Source organism: Melanerpes formicivorus, unplaced genomic scaffold (genome assembly GCF_026170545.1).
Source record: "Melanerpes formicivorus ecotype bairdi unplaced genomic scaffold, bMelFor1.0.p_v2 SCAF_24, whole genome shotgun sequence".
In the NCBI taxonomy this organism is placed as follows: Eukaryota; Metazoa; Chordata; class Aves; order Piciformes; family Picidae; genus Melanerpes; species Melanerpes formicivorus.
In genome coordinates this window covers 8218131-8238163 of record NW_027142376.1, presented here as the reverse complement: position 1 = coordinate 8238163, position 20033 = coordinate 8218131, and the positions used below count along the sequence as shown (strand labels likewise).

General features: G+C 45.7%; 1 protein-coding gene across 12 annotated transcripts in view; it reads left to right on the top strand.

Moving 5' to 3' along the window:
* TRAK1 (trafficking kinesin protein 1) overlaps window positions 1-20033 on the top strand; it is a 129038-nt gene that overhangs the window by 74770 nt on the left and 34235 nt on the right. For 10 of the 12 annotated variants that reach the window (XM_068152793.1, XM_068152789.1, XM_068152791.1 and 7 more), the window contains one exon: window positions 16519-16595. In XM_068152793.1, the coding sequence (XP_068008894.1) occupies window positions 16545-16595 (51 nt within the window). In that variant the 5' untranslated portion in view covers window positions 16519-16544. Of the gene's footprint in view, window positions 1-627; window positions 807-8608; window positions 8851-16518; window positions 16596-20033 lie in introns of those variants that run through there. The other 2 variants (XM_068152795.1, XM_068152792.1) reach the window with 2 other exon arrangements.

The following is a 20033-nucleotide window of genomic DNA, read 5'->3' as shown; positions in this document are numbered from 1 at the left end:
TGCTTTGCTAACAGCAGCAGAGGGGATATGAAGAATAAAGATGTGTGACAGATTGTAGATGTTCTTTTGTGGCCGTGGCATGGGGCTGCATTTATTTCTCTGCAGCAGCTTTTGGAACCCAATGTAAGTTCAGAAGGACGTTGAACTTCTCCCGTGTCCAACCGGCTGTTGCTGTCCAGGTGTTCAAAAAGTAAAGGTGCATGTTTATTTGGAAGTCCTGGCCACTTGAAGTTGGATTGGATCCATTATGTAACCTTTATCCTCTAGATTTAACCCTAGTAAATGCTGTAGCATCCGATTAGCCTGTGTGATGTAACAGGCCGAGCTGGCCTGGTTTTAGAAGCTGAAGAGCAGTTGTACCGTCATGAAAAGCTGTGGCTGATTTTTCCCCTCCAGGTTAAATGCAGTTAGTCTTCTTTTTATTGTGCTTTTTTATTGGTCCTTTGTCTGTCTGGTCATGCAAAGTGTGGCATGCCTGAATGTCTGAGCCAAGAGCTGCTCTGCCTGTCAGTTTGGTGTTAAGGTGTGTGCCACGCTGGAGAAACTATGGGAGTTCCACAGTGAGGGAATAAACAACAGGTGTTGGGCAAGCATTTAAATACCTTATGGGATCAGGGCCTTGGGAGCACTGAGGTGGTTGGTCTGATTCTGTCTGGGCTTGCTGAGCCCCAGTCCATTTTCCATGAGCTGAGATCTACAGAGCATCAGCCAACATGTGAACTGGCTGACTGCTTGGAGTCTTTGGGAAGTTTTCCCCTAGGAGAAAGCAGGACTTGATCTCTAATAGGGAAGAATCTCTCCAGCAGGTAAGGCATAATGCTTTTTAAAAGTATTGTTTAGTTTCTAAATAAAACCATTGCTTTTTGTATGATGGGAGGGTGGTGCTGTCAGTTGTCTCAGCCTCATGGGTTAGTGTTAGTGTCAGGGTTTTATGGAACCTAATGGGGTTTAGTTTGCTTTTTGCTTTTTCCCCCATTTGAAGGGTATGAGAGAGGGATTTGGGAGAATAGTTGTTGGCCTTCAATGCCGGCTTAAAATAGCAATGGCATTTTCTGTCGATGGAGAAAGGTATTTTAATGGGGGGGGAAGGCATCTTTATAGTAAAAAATGGGCCTTTTGCAAGACCCTGGAGCAGATGGCATGTGGTAGGAGATGCCTGGCTCTTGATTGATGGCTGATTTGTCTGCCTCATATTTGCAGTCCCAGAGCCATTTGCCTGAGATGCTTTTTATGTTCAGTTGAGAGCGATAGGTAGTTGCAGCTCAGCTGACCTGTTTTGAATATCTATTTTAGGGCAAGATGAAGCAGAGAGCTCTATATGGAGTCCCTGAGGCTCAGATACATGCATGCATTCAACTGTGAATCCCACCCACTTCACCCTTTTTTGGTAAAACTAACCTTGCAGGACACTTGGGAGTATGTTCTCTGTTAGAGAACCTCGCAAGATGCTATGCTACAGAATATGTCTTATGATGAAATTGTTCAGACACTCTCTGTCAGAGCCACTGGGATGTGGATTTCATTTTATAGATGTGACTTCCTGTTTTTTTTTTTTTACAATTATTTTAGCAACATATGGGTTGCTCTTCATCAGAGGGGAAAAAAACCCTCTAAAATCACAGTGGAATGTAAGATGTTAATGCTATTACTTAACAGCGAGAGTCACTTATCATAGAATGGCTTAGGTTGGGAGGGACCTTGGAGCTCATCTACTCCTCTCCCCAGCATGGGCAGGGACACCTCTCAACTAGACTCAGCTGCGCAAGGCCTCATCCAACCTGGCCTTGAACACCCCCAGGGAGGAGGCAGCCACAACCTCCCTGGGCAGCCTGTTCCAGAGTCTCACCACCCTCCTTCTGAGGAAGTTCTTAGGAAGAACTTCTTCCTGAGCTCCAGGCTAACTAACCCTGCTCTCCCTCACCTTCAAACCATTCCCCCTTGTCCTGTCTCTAGACACCCTTATGAAAAGTCCCTTTGCAGCCTTCCTGTAGGATCCCCTTCAAGTATTGGAAGGCAGCTCTAAAGTCTCCCTGAAATCTTCTCTTCTCTAGGCTAAACACCCCCAGCTCCCTCAGCCTGTCCTCACAGCAGAGTCAAGGGGCAGAATCCCCTCTCTTGCCCTGCTGGCCACACTCCTCTGGATGCAGCTCAGCGCACAATTTGCCTTCTGTGCTGCATGAGGCACTGCCAGCTCATGGTGAGCTTCTCACCAGTCACCCCTAAGTTTCTTTCTTCAGAGCTACTCTCAACCCCCTCTGCCCCAGCCTGTTACTTCAGATTTAGTGAATTTATGGACCAGAATAGTAATGGTGTCTTCAACTTGCATTTGGTGGCAATAATGTTTTGGGGTTTCTTTTTAATCCCTTGCAAAGCAAATGAACAAACGCTCAAAAGATCTTCACAAAATCTTGGTAGTGCTGGAATAATTAATTAATCTCTTTATGCAAGGCCCTCTACAGAGTTTATTTTCAGTAGGATTGGATGAAATGAGGCAATAAAATGTCAGACTGTCTTTGAACCGCCGGTGTCAACTAACATTACAGCAGATTTAAACTTCCATAAATACATTGTGCTTTTTTAGATACATTTTTCAGCTGTAGTATTTTGTAATAAGTCACAGTTGTCACCTTGCTTGGCATTAACAAAATGCATTGTGTAGGTGGAATGGGGAGAGAGCTGGGTGTGCACTTGAGCAGGAACATGGCTTTGTCATAGCAGACATGAGACTGATGGAGCCAGTGGTAAAAAAGGAAGAGGTGAAATATTTCCAGCCATAGAATGGTTCAGGTTGGAAGGGACCGCAGAGATCACCTCCTCCAACCTCCCCACCATGGGCAGGGACGCCTCTCTACTAGACACAGTTGCTCAAGGCCTCATCCAACCTGGCCTTCAACACCCCCATGGAGAAGGCATCCACAACTTCCTGGGGCAACCTATTCTAGAGTCTTGCCACCCTCCTACTGAAGAACTTCTTCCTAAGCCCCAGTCTAATCCTGCTCTCCCTCAGCTTCAAACCATTCCTGTCTTTATCTTGTCTGTAAGACACCCTCATGAAAATTCCCTTTGCAGCCTTCCCGTAGGATTCCTTTAGCTATTGGAAGGCAGCTCTGTGGTCCCTCTGGAGTCTTCTCCAGGCTGAACAACCCCAGCTCCCACAGCCTGTCCTCTTAGCAGAGGTGTTGTCAGCCCTTGGACCATCTTCACAGCCTTCCTCTGGACTTGCTCCAATAGCTCTGTGTCATTCTTATGCTGGGGACACCCGAACTGTACACAGTATTCTAGGTGGGGTATATTTTTGTGTACCTTTATCATGAAAGACAACAGTCTAAAGGTCTAGGTTCACCTGGGTGGTTTTTTAGAGGAAAACCAAGTAGTTTCTTTTAAAAAATGCACACAACAAAACTTGTGTGAAAAAAATAGTGCAAACCCTCTCACAAACTGCCAAGCAGCTGAACACACAGCTAAGCAGATACCCACAGAACTGTGTATGGATAGCTTTGTCCCCCGGCCCCTTTTGTGGGCGGCCAGCAGTTTACATCCTCACAGTGAGCAGCGCTTTCTGGAGAAATCCAGGTTGACTTTGGGTCCAATGACCTTTGTGGTGATTTCTTCCATTACTTGCTTATATCTAGCTAAAAAACTCCCTGCTCATGCCTGGGGGTTCATTGCCTACAGTTCCAGATGACGTTGCACTTGTGCAGTTGGCTGTTTCCCCCTCCTTTTTCTGGCCATGAGTTCCTGTGGGGAGAATCCTCTCATTTTCCAATGTTACCCTGCTGGTCACAGCCTGCCAAAGCCTCTAACCCCCCCTTTTTTTTTTTTGTTTGCCTGAGCAACTCACTCTCCTCATCATTCTGGCATCCCTTATACTCTTCTCTGTAAATGTCAAGCTCTACCTGGATTTTCTTCTTCACATTGAAATGTTTTCATTGCTTCTTCTGTTTGCAGTTGCTGCTTGAAGCTTCTCTCCTCTGTTCTCTTTCCCACCCCACTGGGATGTTTGTCAGCAAGCTCACCAACTTTCTTTTTAGCTGAACAGTAATTATCAATGTTAATGCTTATTCTCCTTCATTTCTCAACCACTTAAAGCATGAAAACCTGTCCTGCCTATCTTACATGAGTGTCCCTTTACAGATGTGAGGCTCTGTCCTGGTTCTTTTTCTTCTGTTTTTAATTTTTTTTCCCCTCTATTTTTTTTTCCAGTCCTTTAAGGTAGAATCCTAGAATGTTTTGGTTTGAAAGAGACCTTTAAAGGTCTAATGTTTCATATTCCCTATTGCAGCTCTTCTAGAGTTCTTGGCTGTCCCAAGCTGTGAGCTGTGTAAGCTCACATCTGCCAGTTCTGTGGGTGGCACAGTCAACCCTTTTACTTAAAATGTGTTTTCTTTGATGACTCCTCCCTTACAGTAGGAGCTTGGCTGATGGTTGTGCATTTGTGATGAGTCATTGTCTCCCTCAAACATTAATCCCTTTTGTCTCCATCCCTGTGGACAGAGTAGCCCTGGTGTTACTCTGGGTTTTGAGTGGTTGCTGTCTGTGCTGTGAGCCTCTAAGCATTGCCTGTGGCATGCACTCTTTGAAGCAGCCCTCCCTCTGTAGGTATGCAGCTAGAAATCTCATTCAGGTTTTCCTTTTGCTCCTATTCCTTTTTCTCCTATTCCTTTTTCTGATTACTGAATAAATAGGGCTGAACCTTGCTTGTATTCATGTAGTCATTGATAACATTTTCCTAGTGCTTTTGCTTTTTCCATATTTTTTCTCTTTCTGCTTTATTTCTCCGTTGACTCTCTCTTTTTTTTCCTAATCTGGTCAGATCTAAGCTGCTTCTTGCATGCTGACTTTGTGCTCCTAGTTCAGCATTTTTCCTCAGTGTTCTGCTCAACTGCTGAATATCCAGAGAAGAGTTTTCCCACTTCATCCCATATTCCCTTTTCCAAAAGTAATTAAAAGACCTCTGCTTGATTGACAGAAGATGATTTAGGTAGGATTTTGAAAGAGTGGGAAACATGCACATCCTGTCACAAACCAGTAAATTTGCTGACGACACCAAGCTGGGGGCAAGAGTTGATCTGCTGGAGGGTAGAGAGGCTCTGCAGAGAGACCTCGACAGGCTGGACAGATGGGCAGAATCCAACGGCATGAGATTTAACACATCCAAGTGCCAGGTTCTGCACATTGGCCACAACAACCCCATGCAGTGCTACAGGCTGGGGTCAGAGTGGCTGGAGAGCGGCCAGGTGGAGAGGGACTGGTTGATGGTAGGCTGAACATGAGCCTGCAGTGTGCCCAGGCAGCCAAGAGGGCCAATGGCATCTGGCCTGCATCAGGAACAGTGTGGCCAGCAGGAGCAGGGAGGTCATCCTGCCCCTGTACACTGCACTGGTTAGGCCACACCTCGAGTCCTGTGTCCAGTTCTGGGCTCCTCAGTTTAGGAAGGATGTTGACTTGCTGGAACGAGTCCAGAGAAGGGCAACAAAGTTGGTGAGGGGTTTGGAACCCAAGCCCTATGAGGAAAGACTGAGGGAGCTGGGGTTGCTCAGCCTGGAGAAGAGGAGACTCAGGGGTGACCTTATCACTCTCTACAACTACCTGAAGGGAGGTTGTAGACAGGCAGATGATGGTCTCTTCTCCCAGGCAGCCAGTACCAGAACAAGAGGACACAGTCTCAGGCTGTGCCAGGGGAGGTTCAGGTTGGATGTTAGGAAGAAGTTCTGTACAGAGAGAGTGATTGCCCATTAGAATGGGCTGCCCAGGGAGGTGGTGGAGTCGCCGTCACTGGAGGTTTTCAGGAGGAGACTTGATGGGGTGCTTGGTTGCATGGGTTAGCTGTTTGGGTGGGTTGGATTGGTTGATGGGTTGGACGCGATGATCTTGAAGGTCTCTTCCAACCTGGTTTGGTTTATTCTAATAAAGGTTTATTCTATTCTAATGTGAAGCAGCTAACTTTGCTTGACTCTTACATCTTTATAAAAAGTGCATGTTCAGTGACCAGTTTATACCCCTGCCCTGAAAAGTCCCATCCCCAAACACCCACATTTCTTCATCAATGTATTTTAAACCCAGGTGCTTCTGTTTCAGCTGCTGGGTTTGGAAGTTGTTTGCTCGCAGAGAATCTTTGTTCTGAACGCGGCATTGTTACTGGTTAAATGTGGTAAAAATCACCATGGTTAATTGTGCACCTGTCTAGATATTTTTATTGATAAGGGAAAGTTAAAAATTATTTGAATGCATTTGAGTTCCTTGGAAATAGTGAGTCAGGATATGAGGGTTTGTTTGTATTGTGTCCAGCCTCACCCTCTGCAAACCAGCTCCCGCTTTGTGTTTCCTGATGGCAGAGCTACTGACCACAGTCTGCACCTTGGGTTGCATGAGGGACGTGCAGCTGTGGGCTTCCAGCCTTGCAGCTCCCTCAGCAAGCTTCCTGAAAAGACTTCAGTGTCTTCAGCCATTAATTCAGAGCAGTGATTGCAGCAAATATGGCAGACTTACTTTGCAGTGGCAACCCATAAAGCCAAATGTTGAGTGAGTCTCTGAAGTGTTTACAGGAAATAAAAAATCTCTTGAATCTTTCTTGATTAGAAGATATCTTTTTCAGAACTGGAGACAATTCAGCTTCCCCCCAGCTGCTTATTGTCTGGAATGTGCTGGAAGCCTGTCTATTAAGTTCTCCTGCAGTATGCAGAATGCCACTAAAAAGGAGTTGATAATGGGAGGGCGGGGTACACATTCCTTCTCCACCCATTTTGAGTTCGCATCAGCATTTATCATGTGTTGATATCAAAAGAGGCCTTGCACCTTGTACCTTTCAGCTTTTGAAAGTCAAAGTTCATCTTTGCAGCCTGACTTGACACGAGTCTGTCCAGAAGTCCGCTTGTGGCAGCATTCATTCGCTCCCCTTTTATTGTTGTCTTGGGCAGCACTGTTGGCAGTTGCCCACTGCCTGCCTCTCCTTTGCAAACTAGTTGGATAGCTGCAGTTGAACACTTAGTAGCAAACTTAAACCCATATTATGCCAATAGGGTTGTCTGCATGGGCTTTTTGTCCTTAGCCTTTAGAAAGTGCTTCTTGCATTCTTTTAAGATGGCTTAGTCATTTTTACCCTCTATGTTTCTATTCTGTAGCTATTACTAAAATGTGGGGAATTATCACTGGATTGCAAGTAGGTACTTGAGACTCTTACTGTCTGATCATGGAATGGCTCAGGCCGGAAGGGACCTCAGAGATCATCTCCTCCAACCTCCCCACCATGGGCAGGGACACCTCTCTACTAGACATAACTGCTCAAGGCCTCATCCAGCTTGGCCTTCAACACCCCCATGGAGGAGGCAGCCACAGCCTCCCTGGGCAGCCTATTCCAGAGTGTCACCATCCTTATACTGAAGAACTTCCTAAGCTCCAGTCTAATCCTGCTCTCCCTCAGCTTCAAACCATTCCCCCTTGTTCTATCTCTAAACATACTTATGGAGAGTCCCTCTGCAGCCTTCCTGTACTGGGAGGCAGCTCTAAGGTCCCTCTTGGAGTCTTCTCCAGGCTGAACAACTCTTTATAAAAGAGTTTTGATTAAGTGTTGCAGGGGGGAAATATAGACACAGAAAAGCTTGAAGGAATCAGAAACCCAAAGTAATCCCTTTTACATTGTTATTGAAATGTCATCCTGCCCATCCCCTACTTCCACAGCACTGGAGAAATGGTTCCTATGGGACTGTTATGCTCTGCTGGCATGTGGCATTTGCCTGCCAAAGGGCACTTGTTTGCCATTGAAAGTAAGGGAGGCAACTTGACAAACATGAAATATCCACAGCAGCAAAAAGCTACATTAAGAAGGTTAACCTGCCCTGTGTGCCTAGTCAAGTTTGGCAAACACAGCCTCTGGGAAATAGGGAGATCCGAGCAAGAGGAGTGTTGATGTTGTTAAACAGGGAGGAGATACATACACCCTTGAAAATGCCCATATGTGGGCAGGAGGGATTTCATTCCCCACAGCAGACAAGAGTAAAAATGACTGGAAACCATGGTATTTGACAACTGATGTTACAGGCTTCCAACAAGCACCATCCTTATATAAAAGCAATGAGAAAGCTGCCTTCCCCTCAGGCTGGCTGTTCAGGCAGTGGTGGATGCTGCAGTCAGACTGTGCTGTACAGCTCCCAGGCTCTCCTTGCTGAGTGGGACTGGCCTGTGCATGTCGACAGGCTTAGGCCAGGCACTGCTCCTCTGAAATCTGTTCCTTGCAGCATTGGGCAAGCCAGAGGTGATTTCAGTCTGTGAAGGTGCACACCCTTCACTGGGTGTGACAGTGGGAGGCTGGGTTGGACTGCCACCAGCGGTGGCGGAGACACTTGTGGGAAGCTACCACTTCACTTGCAGGAGCAGGGGCATGGGAGAGAGAATGTTGTTGATATGAGGGGTTGTGGGGAGGGGGCTTTTGAGCCTTTGGAGTATGAAATATGCTGATGGAGCTGTTGAGCAAAAGCTGGTTACCCTCAGAGCTGGTATAAGAAGTAGCATAAATCTTCTAGTAATTATTAGACAGATGGTCTCTTCCCTCCTCCACCCCATCTGTACAACACAACGCTGGTCTGATGAGGACAAATTCTCAGTTGCTCAGGAGTTCCCCAGCTGAGCATGTGAGTGAGGAAAGATGGTATCCTGCTCTGTGGAGACCCTGCTTTGCTCTCCCCTTAAATACAACTTCCCTTCTCCTGTGAGACTAAGGCATCGTTTTGTGTCTGTCTGGGATAACTTGGGCAATGGCAGTAAACGAAGAAGAAAGCTTCAGTTATGACTATGAGAATGAAAACAAGAGGGACCTCAGGTTCATCAGGGAGAGCCTGGAGATCTGGCAAGAAGGTACTTCTCATCTTTTCATTTTAAACTTCTGTTGTAATAGCACATGGCAACAAATAGGTGATTTGAGTGATGTTTGTGCATTAAATCTTCTGCCTTTTATGTATTTTTTATTATTATGTAGCCAGTACATCTGGATCTAATACTAATAAATTACTCAGGTGAATACCTTTCAGAAAAGGTAAAATATGTTCTTCATATCTTACAAAGACAGAATGCAAGCTGTCCAGGGCACAGGAATGTTAAAACATGAAAGCAGAGAAAATGGAGACTGGTAATTCTTAAAAGCTTTGGGAGAGCAAATCCCTCCCAAAGAGCTGGGCTAGGAGGGGATCCCATGTTTAAAGACTTGGCTTGTAATAGAGGCTTTTAACTTCAAGAGTTTTGAAAGGCTTACAGTCCAGATCCTGATTTAAGTCATGTGCCCATTTATGTTAGTTCAAGGGCTGTATTACAGACATTTCTTGACAAGAAATAGATGGAGGGGAATGGCAAGACAATAATTCAGTGGGGTAGGAATGATAACGCCTGCGAAAGACAGTTCTGCTTTCAACAGAAGAGCTCTGCTGAGCTGTGCCAGTAAATGCATTAATCTTCATGTGTACAGGATGAGTTCTCTGCAGGTGCTTTTCCTGATTTCTTCAGTTTCACTCTGTGGCTGTGTTTATGCTGATAGAAGGAACAAGTGTGTGGTGTTCTTGCTGAAATTCCCTGAGCTTGCTTCTTCATACATCACAAGGAAACTGGATGCAGTTCCTGCCCTTAGAGGAACTGCACTGAAATGGCTGCCTACCTGAGTGTTCAGGTATTTCTTTCTTTAGGAAAGAAGTATCAGCAAAGTTGTTTTGTTTTTGTTTGGTTTGGTTCCCCCCCCCAATCCTGAGATGAAGTAGTAACAGAGGGTTGAGTGTGAGGTTCTAATGTTGAGTTCACTGAGCTATTTCAATACTGTATGAGAGAAATGGCAAGATAAAATCTCTTCCTGTAGAAGAATCAGTAACTGCACCTTTATATTAAAGGATTAATTTGCAAGCTACACCTTGGAAATCACAGCCAGCTAGGCTGTAACATTGTGGGGAAAACTTAACAACTAAAGAAAAAATACAGATTGGCATTGTGTGCTGAACGCCCAGTAGTTATTTTTCACTGTGCTGAAGTGCCCTTGCTGACTGAGAGTGCATCGCTCTCAGCATTCCCTCCTGCCAGACTCCTCCAAGAAGCCCACCCACAGTGTGATGTGAGACTGAGGAAGCAGCTGACATGCTGTAACTGCACTTTATTCCTCCAATCAAGGTCACATCCACCCACGGAGCTCCCTGTCTGCCATGGTGGGGATCTGGCTTGCTGCTGGGCTTGGGGAGCAGTGGGGGAGGCTGGAGGAACTACTGTTAGAGTGCCTTGGAAGTACATTGTTCAAGCTCCAGTGGCAAAAGACTCTTAGAATGTTTAAGCTCTTCAGATGAATACATTCTCTTAGGGTTGTCTCAGACTTGACAGGCAACAGCAGACCTGAAGCCTCTGCCCCAGTTTAGCCAGGGCTGCCAAACACTCCTAAACACTTTAGTGGAGGAGAAGCTACCATGTTGAGCTGTAAAGGTGTCAAATCTTTCTGCTTTCTGTTACTGATCTTCCAGTAACAAAGCTGGTGACATATTTTGGGTATAATTTTGCTGACTTTATTTGAAAGGCAATATCCATAATGTGGCCCAGTTTTGGAATGCCTCATGTGCTTGGCTCAAGTCACTGTAGTACTTCAGTAACCAGTGCCAGAGCATAACTATGAGAGGCTCTAGAATGAAACTGTGATTTTTATTAAGTGCTTTATCCCTCAAGTGCAAAAATAGCCTTTCAGAAATTAAACCAACATGAGCTGAGAAGTCCCAGTCTCCCAGGACTTCCAGTTGCTGATGTTTGCCAAGTGGTAGCTGGCAGTGAGGAGCACAGCTGGTCAGCCAGTATTAGTGTACTCTGTACATCTGAACATGCAACTTCTAGGATGTGACTTTGCCTTTGTATCTCACAGCCTGGGAGAGCTCTAAGCAAGGGGGAGGTGGACATTCTTTGTGAGGCACGGCTTCTCCTGACATAGCAAGAATTCTGTAGACCTTGCCATAGGCTTTGGATAGGAAACTCTCAGGAAACAAAGCAATGCCCTCTGCTGCCACCTTGCCAATAAGGTGGATCAGTCATCCATGAACAGCATTCCCTTATCCTGCTGTAGTTTCTGAGGAAATCAACGTTGGTAGTAGGGAAATGCCCATGCACAAGGGTCTTCCCTCTTAGTCCCTATAATTATGCAGGTCAGTATTATTTGCCTCCAAAAGGAAACTTTACCATGGCATCTTACCCCTGTCTGTTTCCCAGTAGCTGAAAATAGATGGGAAGAGCAGCCATAGGAGTTGGGTTTTCAGCCATGACCATTCTCTTTTTGTTCTTTAGCTCATTCCTGATTATAAGGGTGGGTGAGAGGAGGGAAACAAGGAGCAGGGGCTGAGGACAGCTGTGACTGTTGTTTTCTGTGGTGGTGTTGGGTGTGTGTGTGTGTGTTTTCTTCTACCTGAATCCCCTGCTTGGTGAGTGGTGGCTCATTGAAGTAGCACTCAGTAGTGGGGTTCTTCTTCTGCTTCCCATCTATGGCTGTTTCCTGTTCCTGGAATCAGACTTTTCCTCTAAGCAGCATGCTGAGTGGCTATGTGACTTTTGGGGAGCAGTCCAGGAGGGAACACACTTTCCCCCCTTCTTCCTGGGCATCTTCAGGTTGGGAGTCAGTGCTTTAGGCAATGTGGAGCTCAGAGCCTGAAAGAAGCTTCCAGTCAGGTGCTTCATTAAATAGATGATGAAAAATAAGCAGAAATCTGGGTAGTGTAAATTTGTAAGCTTTAAGAGGGTGTGAGGATGACGCTGGGTACTTTGAGGCAGAGGAAAAACTTGATCTGTGCAATATTTATCCATTTGTCTGTTTGGCTCTTAAAAGAACCCAAATACTTGGAACTGCAGATATCTGCAGACATGCAGTTCCTGGTAGCATGTATTTAATCCTGTCATGAATATAATGTGAGGAAAGCTTTCTCTGTGTTTTGTTTCTGCAGTATTAGTTTCAAATCAGTTACCAGAACACATTTTTTTAACTCTTATTTCTGGACTTCTGTGGCCCCTCTACGTTCTGTAGACTTAATTATTGTTCCTTCTTTCTTGCATATTAGCCTTATGCATAAGCTGAGAGGTGCAAAGCATATTTGATTTGAATATTTGTTTGCATCTATGCACTTTAGACACCCTGCTTCCCATCACCCTCAAACAAAGCCATTTGCAAGTGAACAAAAAGAGGTCAGTAAATTGGCACTGTAGGTTTTGTATTACAGAGCATTGCCCTTCATTTGCTCTTGTTTTATCTTTACAGTAGTGGTACCAGGCTCTTGTACTCGTCAGAAACTCCAGCAGGCTAGGAACCTACTATGCAGAATCCACTGGAGATGTGGAGCTTGTGTGTTTGTCTCTCCATGCCTCACTGATCAGAGCTGCAAAGTCATTTTGAGAATAGTATGTGTTTTTCACTGGGAGATTAGTCTTCAATGCTGAGGAAATAAAAGTCACTGCACTAGTAACTGGCCAAATGTATCCTGTAGTCTGTGGAGACTGACTAACCACATACTTGGACACTGCTTTGAGAGTTCTATAATGCTGCATTTGAATTGCTTTCTCTCTCCTTACTTTTCACCTTCACTTTCTCACAAGCCTTCTGAGAGATGGAAGGTAGTCCCTCTTTGAAAGTTTACACTCCTTCACAAAAGAAAAATCTTCCTTTTAAGGTCATAGCTCTGTGCTGCTGCTGTGTTGTGTGTGGTGGTAGTTGACTGGAGGAGCCATTTTATTAGAGGCAGTTTCTTTCACTTGGACATTGAAGACATATGAGGCTTTAAAATCCTTCCATATTGGCAAAACAGTGTATGAAGCCTTCTGTTTAAACAGTTGGCCAACAGAAGTTTCATAGATTGGCTCAGGTTGGAAGGGACCTCAGAGCTCATCCACTCCAACCTCCCCACCATGGGCAGGGACACCACTCAGCTGCTCAAGGCCTCATCCAACCTGGCCTTCAACACCCCCAGGCAGGAGGCACCCATAGCCTCCCTGGGCAGCCTATTCCAGAGTCTCACCACCCTTCTACTGAAGAACTTCTTCCTCAGATCCGGTTGGTGACCAGGTCAGCGCTGCTGTGGTTGTAATCAGGCTGTTGTGATCAGGCCATGCATTGCCCTGCTGTGTTACAGATTAATCGGCAAGTTCTGAAGGAGCAGCCAGGTGAGCAGCCACATGGATCAACCTTTTATCAGCCCTTCCCCAGCTGAGTGCCATTATTGTGTCTGGGAGCGCCACCCTTGTATCACCTTGGACCTTAGGAATGTTATACAGTCACTTGAACTAGGTAGTTGTAATCAGTGAGGAGGTTTAGTGCTTGGTACGGAGTTAAAAGGACCTGACCTGGTGTGCTGCTTTAACACAGCCTGAGCCTTGGCGGCTTGCTAATGACCATCTCACAGGATCACAGGATGTTGGGGGTTGGAAGGGACCTCCAGAGATCATTGAGCCCAGCCCCCCTGCTGGAGCAGGGCCATAGAATCTAGCACAGGTTGCACAGGAATGCATCCAGATGGGTCTTGAAAGTCTCCAGAGAAGGAGACTCTGCAGCCTCGCTGAGCAGCCTGCTCCAGTGTTCTGTGACCCTCACAGTGAAGAAGTTCCTCCTCATGTTGAGGTGGAACCTCCTGTGCTGTAGTTTCTATCCATTGCCCCTTGTCCTATCTCAGGGTGCGAGTGAGCAGAGCCTGTCCCCTCCCTCTTGACCCACAGCCCTCAGATATATATAAATGTTTATTAAACCCTCTCTGTCTTCTCTTCTCCAGACAAGCAGCCCCTGGGCACTCAGTCTCTCCTCACAGGGTAGTGCTCCAGTCCCTCCATCAGCCTGGTAGCCCTCCTCTCAAGCATTAATTGATAGTAGTGAGGAAATGTTATAACCAAGGGAACTATTTAATGCACAGTTGTTTTGAACAACAACCTGCTGGCATCAGAGTTTCTGAGAGATGGTTTATGGCATGACATAGGAACTTAATATACAAAAACACAAAAGAAAAGGTTGGGACAGGGGAAGGTTACTGGTTTGTTTTCTGTGCATAGCCTCCTGGATGTGACATCATCTGTCTTTATGTGGAGGTTTTATGGAAAGCTCCCCTTTAACCCCTTTGTTTGTTATAGTTGATGTTCTCTGCAGGTTACTTCACATTATTATTATTTTTTTGCTGTGGAATGCTGGCTTTCACTGCTACAGCTTGTAGTTTGCAGCTACACTGCATTGTGTAGTGGCAGAGTTATTCCTTATGCTGCTGTTTGAGCAGGGGCAGGGAGGTCATTCTGCCCCTGTACACTGCACTGGTTAGGCCACACCTCGAGTCCTGTGTCCAGTTCTGGGCCCCTCAGCTTAGGAAGGAGGTTGACTTGCTGGAACGAGTCCAGAGAAGAGCAACAAAGTTGGGGAGGGGTTTGGAACACAAGCCCTATGAGGAGAGACTGAGGGAGCTGGGGTTGCTTAGCCTGGAGAGGAGGAGACTCAGGGGTGACCTTATTGCTCTCTACAACTACCTGAAGGGGGGTTGTAGACAGGCAGAGGTTGGTCTCTTCTCCCAGGCTACCAGTACCAGAACAAGAGGACACAGTCTCAGGCTGCACCATGGGAGGTTTAGGCTGGAGGTTAGGAGGAAGTTTTATGCAGAGAGAATGATTTCCCATTGGAATGGGCTGCCCAGGGAGGTGGTGGAGTCACCATCACTGGAGGTGTTTAGGAGGAGATTTGATAGGGTGCTTGGTTGCATGGTTTAGTTGATTAGGTGGTGTTGGTTGATGGGTTAGACACGATGATCTTGAAGGTCTCTTCCAACCTGGCCTGTTCTGTTCTATGTCATGGTTGTCAAATCACTGCTTGGAAATGTAAAGTTTTTAGCGTTGCCACTTTCAGACTTCATTATTTGAGTGTAATTATCTTTAGAGTGGCATCCTTTAGAGTTCCCTGGCACTACTGATGGCACTGAATATTGTGAATGTTTTCAGGACTTGAGCCTCAGAAACAGGTTTGGAGAAATGAGAATACCTGTGGAGGTAGGTTGTGTATTTATAAATTGGGTAGTGTTGGTTCCTTGCAGTGACAAACTGTCCCCTGGTAATGTTACTCTTTGTCACTGAAGTCTTATTAGGCCTTTATCTATCTCTCTATCTGCCCATCTCCCTCTGCTTTAATGGGTGTTAGGGCAACATCAGTTAATCCATCAGCCTGAGCTTTAACTGACATTGTTAAGGGTAAATCCCCAAAGGACAATTTGTACTGCAGCAGCCTGATAACCCGGGGTTCCATCTGATCAATGGAACTTCATTAGCAGTTCATGAACAGGAATAGGTGTAGCTGAAAACAAGGAGAATATGCAGGTGGAGCTGAAAGAGCTATTGCTGCTCGTGGTTATTGGTGGATTTCTAGAAACTGTGCAGACTTCTAGCTAAGGCATTGTAGTGGTGGAGTCACCATCACTGGAGGTGTTTGGGAAGGGACTGGATGGGGTGCTTGGTGCCATGGTTTAGTTGATTAGATGGTGTTGGGTGATAGGTTGGACTCGATGATCTCAAAGGTCTTTCCCTCCCTCTCCCTCTCCCTCTCCCTCTCCCTCTCCCTCTCCCTCTCCCTCTCCCTCTCCCTCTCCCTCTCCCTCTCCCTCTCCCTCTCCCTCTCCCTCTCCCTCTCCCTCTCCCTCTCCCTCTCCCTCTCCCTCTCCCTCTCCCTCTCCCTCTCCCTCTCCCTCTCCCTCTCCCTCTCCCTCTCCCTCTCCCTCTCCCTCTCCCTCTCCCTCTCCCTCTCCCTCTCCCTCTCCCTCTCCCTCTCCCTCTCCCTCTCCCTCTCCCTCTCCCTCTCCCTCTCCCTCTCCCTCTCCCTCTCCCTCTCCCTCTCCCTCGTTAATTCTGTTCTATTCTATTCTTAAAGGATCAGATGTGGTGGTAGACTAAACTTTTGTGTACTTCCTGGTTTGTTTTCAATACCTCCTGGTTCCACCAGAGTGATTCATCTTCTTATCCAGAGTGATACTGTGGTCACTATGATGTGGTCTGGGTGGTATAGGAATCATTTCTTATTATTGTGTGCATCTTGTAATTACTTTGCTGTCTCCTACCACAGAACCCAGCTGTTATCAACATATGACATAATACCTTTACCTTCATTAGTGTTCCTGGCAGTATTTGAGTTGCTTATTCATGGAATAACTCCACTGCATGTCATAGGATGTCTAGGTGACAGGGTAGAGTCTTAATTACATGGCTAAGAATGCTTTCACTTTTCCCTTATTTTTTTTTTAATGAATTCAGTAAGTTCTTCCACAGAGGAGGAAGTTTTAACACTTTAGTGGTTTGTTCTGCCACTGACAAATGGAACTATTTATTACAAAAGTGAAACACTTTTGAACACTCATTTGAACTGGGAGCTTTGATTCTTATTATTTTGAGATGATGATTATCTTCTGATATACCTAACCTAAGGTTGGTGTAAAGGTGAAATGCAAACCACAGTTCTTTAAAGGATATTTTTGCCTAACAGTGTTGCCAACATGATTAATGTTTTCTTTTATTCCCTCACAGTTTTATGTGCTGAAAGAGTGGGCCAGATGACTAAAACATACAATGACATAGATGCTGTTACACGTCTTCTGGAAGAGGCAAGTATGGCATCTCTCTAAAAACCCAAATCCAGTATGAGAAAGGAGGACAGAAATTACATGGTACAGACTTGGTGGTGGACTGTCCTCCAGTGAGGAGGAATAAGTACTCTCCTTATCTCATTGTTAAATAGGCTTTCTAAGTAAAGATTATTTGTGTACCTCAGTCATATGAATCACAGAATGTTAGGGGTTGGAAGGGATTCCAAAGATTGAGTGCAATCCCCCTGCCAGAGCAGGATTACCCAGAGCAAGTCACATAGGAGGCTTTTGAAAGTCTCTAGAGGAGACTCCACAACCTCTCTTGGGCAGCCTGTTCCAGTGCTTCATCACCCTCACCATACAGAGGTGTCTCCTCGTGTTGAGGTGGAACCTCCTGTGCTCCAGCTTGCACCTGTTATTCCTTGTCCTGTCACTGAGCGCCAGCAAAAAGACTCTGACTCCCTCATCCTGACACCCATCCCTCACCCCTGGAGTCTTCTCTCATCTAGGGTGACAAACCCCAGCTCCCTCCGTTATCAGCTAATACTTCTGCTTTACCCAAAGGCTTGTCCTGGTGTAATCCAGTGACTTCTAGTAGCAGCCTGTGAGTTGTTTGTATCTCATTTCCTTTATCTTGTTTGGCTGAGATTTCCTTGTGGTTGTTTCCATGACTACTTCTATTGATGATGCATCATTCTGCCAATCAGTTTCCTCCCCTGAGTCATGTAGCCAAATGTCTATAGATCCAGCAATCACACCTGTGGGAGGAACACTGGAAGGACTTGCTAAGCCAGTGTTTAGAACTTCTGGTGTACTTCCCTACCTGGATGACAACAAAGGCAAAGCAGGCGAATGGGATATACATGAACCTGTAACAAACCAAACGCTTTGAGTGAGCTTTTGTGTTTTACACTGCTATCATTTCTGGTTGGATCCCTTTTTTCCTAGGCAGGCATACACGTACAGCCAGTTTCTCTGCTCTCCAAATTATGGTTATCACAAGAGATTACACCCATTTGCAGGATTTCAGGTGTAACTCCTACATTCATGCACACAGATGAGAAAAATACAACACAGAAGCAGCCCCTTGTCTGTCCTTCCTGTTGGCAAGCTTCAAATGTTTGTAGCACAGAAGTTGGCAGGCTGAAATGTGCAGCATCTTGGGTGGGGAGATCAGGAAGGGAAGATCTCATCTGTGCACGTGTTTAGTTTCAGTGCAGCTGGCACTTACTTCCAAGACAAAGGGACTGACACCAGACCTAAGAACAGGACCACATTCCCCCACAAGCCTGTTTTCTCATCCCTTTCTAATAAGGATGTGAATGTGCCCAGCTTCAGTAGGGTTTTTTTGCATTGTTCTAATAAATCAGTTCCATATCTTTGTGAGTAAGAGGCCTGGCCCCAAACTAACATTTACAACTGAATTGCTAAAAATCTTGTGGGAAGTCTAGGGAGGTTCAGCAAAGAGCCTGAAGATAGGCTTACATTGCTCAAATTTCAGGCTAGAAACCTTGCTGCTGGGTAGCTCTTCCTCTGCAGAGTTGAAGCTGCAGCAATATGTGGTTTTTCCACTTCATATTTATGAAGTGAGCCAAGTTACTGAGCAAGAAGTTGGCTTGATAAGCAGACATTTTGGGGGGGTAAATTTGTGGGACCTATTGTTCTGAGAGATTGTACATGAGATTAATGGAAATATGCCATGGCTAGATAATGCCACTGTCTTACAATACAAATAGAAGCCTGACCTTCAGAAAGCATTGGTGAAGTGCAGCTTGGAGGTACAGCAGCAATCAATAACCTCTCTTTTTATTCACTGATTATTGCATAACTTCTTTTCACATTCATTGACTTCAGATCCATGTGACTGGTAGCTGTAGGTTTTGCAGGCTTTGTCATTGATGTCTACATGACATAAAGATGCCTTTAGTCATAAAATCTGGATGGCTGTCTGGGCAGTAAATAAGCCCCAAAGAGTATTTGCAGTATTTGCAGTCATTGATGTCTACATGACATAAAGAAGCCTTTAGTCATAAAATCTGGATGGTTGTCTGGGCAGTAAATAAGCCCCAAAGAGTATTTGCAGTGACAGGGAGAAAACTCTTCCTCAAATGGTACTGAACTGAAGCCAAGTGAGGAGTTAATTTTAGCACCATTTCCCCCCTGTTTTAAAGATCTACTAGCTGAAGAAGAAAATGATGAAGAGATGCTTAATGAATGGTGCAAAGTTTCATGTAGTTTATCATCCTCTGCCAGGTGGCTAACAACCCCACATCTCAGCTCTTCAGAAGTCACCAACAGGATAAGCCCCAGGTTTCCGTTGGCCTGTGTGGTGGGCTGTCTACAAGGGTTATTTCCAATTCTGTGCTCATAGAAGAGAGGAAAGAAGGGGCCAAGCATGACATGAGAGTAGCCATTTCGTGTAGATTTGGACATCTTCAAAAAGAAAGTAGAGGATTTGATTTTATGTGAAAGCAGTAATGGATGTGTGTAGACAAAGAAGATGAGCTGAAGGTTTATCATGGCGGAGTCACTTCTCCTGCACTGCTTACTGCCTTTTGTTTCAAGGTGGAGAAAGTGGAAACTGAAGGGTACTTAGAGATGCCTCCATTCTTTGGTATTTTTACTGTGCCTCTGAGCTCTTTAAAATGCAGCCTCTGAAGCTCTGATTGCATTCTGCAAATGGTGTAGCAAGGTCATGTAATTGTTTCCTTCAGTAGCTTCTCAAACAAAGCTGTAATAAAGCAGATCTGGTTTCACTTACGTGATTTCGGTGTAGCCCTTGAGGCTGGGCTGTCATGGGCATATCTGGTTCAGTGGCTCTGTATGGCTCAGGCTTTTCTGAATAATGGGGGTGAAACATAGAATGGTTTGGATTGGAAGGGACCTCCACAGGTCTTCTAGTCCAGCACCCCTGCAGTCAGCAGGGACATCCTCCATTAGATCAGGCTGTCCTTGTCAAGCCTGACCTTGAATATTTCCAGGGATGGGGCCTCAACTATCTCCCTGGGCAAACTGTTGCAGTGTTCCACTACCTTCATGGTGCAGAACTTGTTTTAAACATCCACAGTATCACAGTATAGCCAAGGTTGGAAGAGACCTCAAGGATCATCGAGTCCAACCTGTCACCATAGACCCATGACTAGACCATGGCACCAAGTGCCACATCCAGTCTCCTCTGAACACCTCGAGGGATGGTGACTCCACCGCCTCCCTGGGCAGCACATTCCAATGACAAATGACTCTCTTGGTGAAGAACTTTCTCCTCACCTCCAGCCTAAACTTCCCCTGGCGCAGCTTGAGACAGTCTAAATCTGCTCTGTTCTCATTTCAAACCATTGCCTTTTGTCCTGTCACTGCAGGCCTTTGGAAAACAATTCCTCTGCAGCCTTCATGTAGCCCCCTTCAGGTACTGCAAGGCTGCTATTAGGTTTCCCTGGAGCCTTCACTTCTGCAATC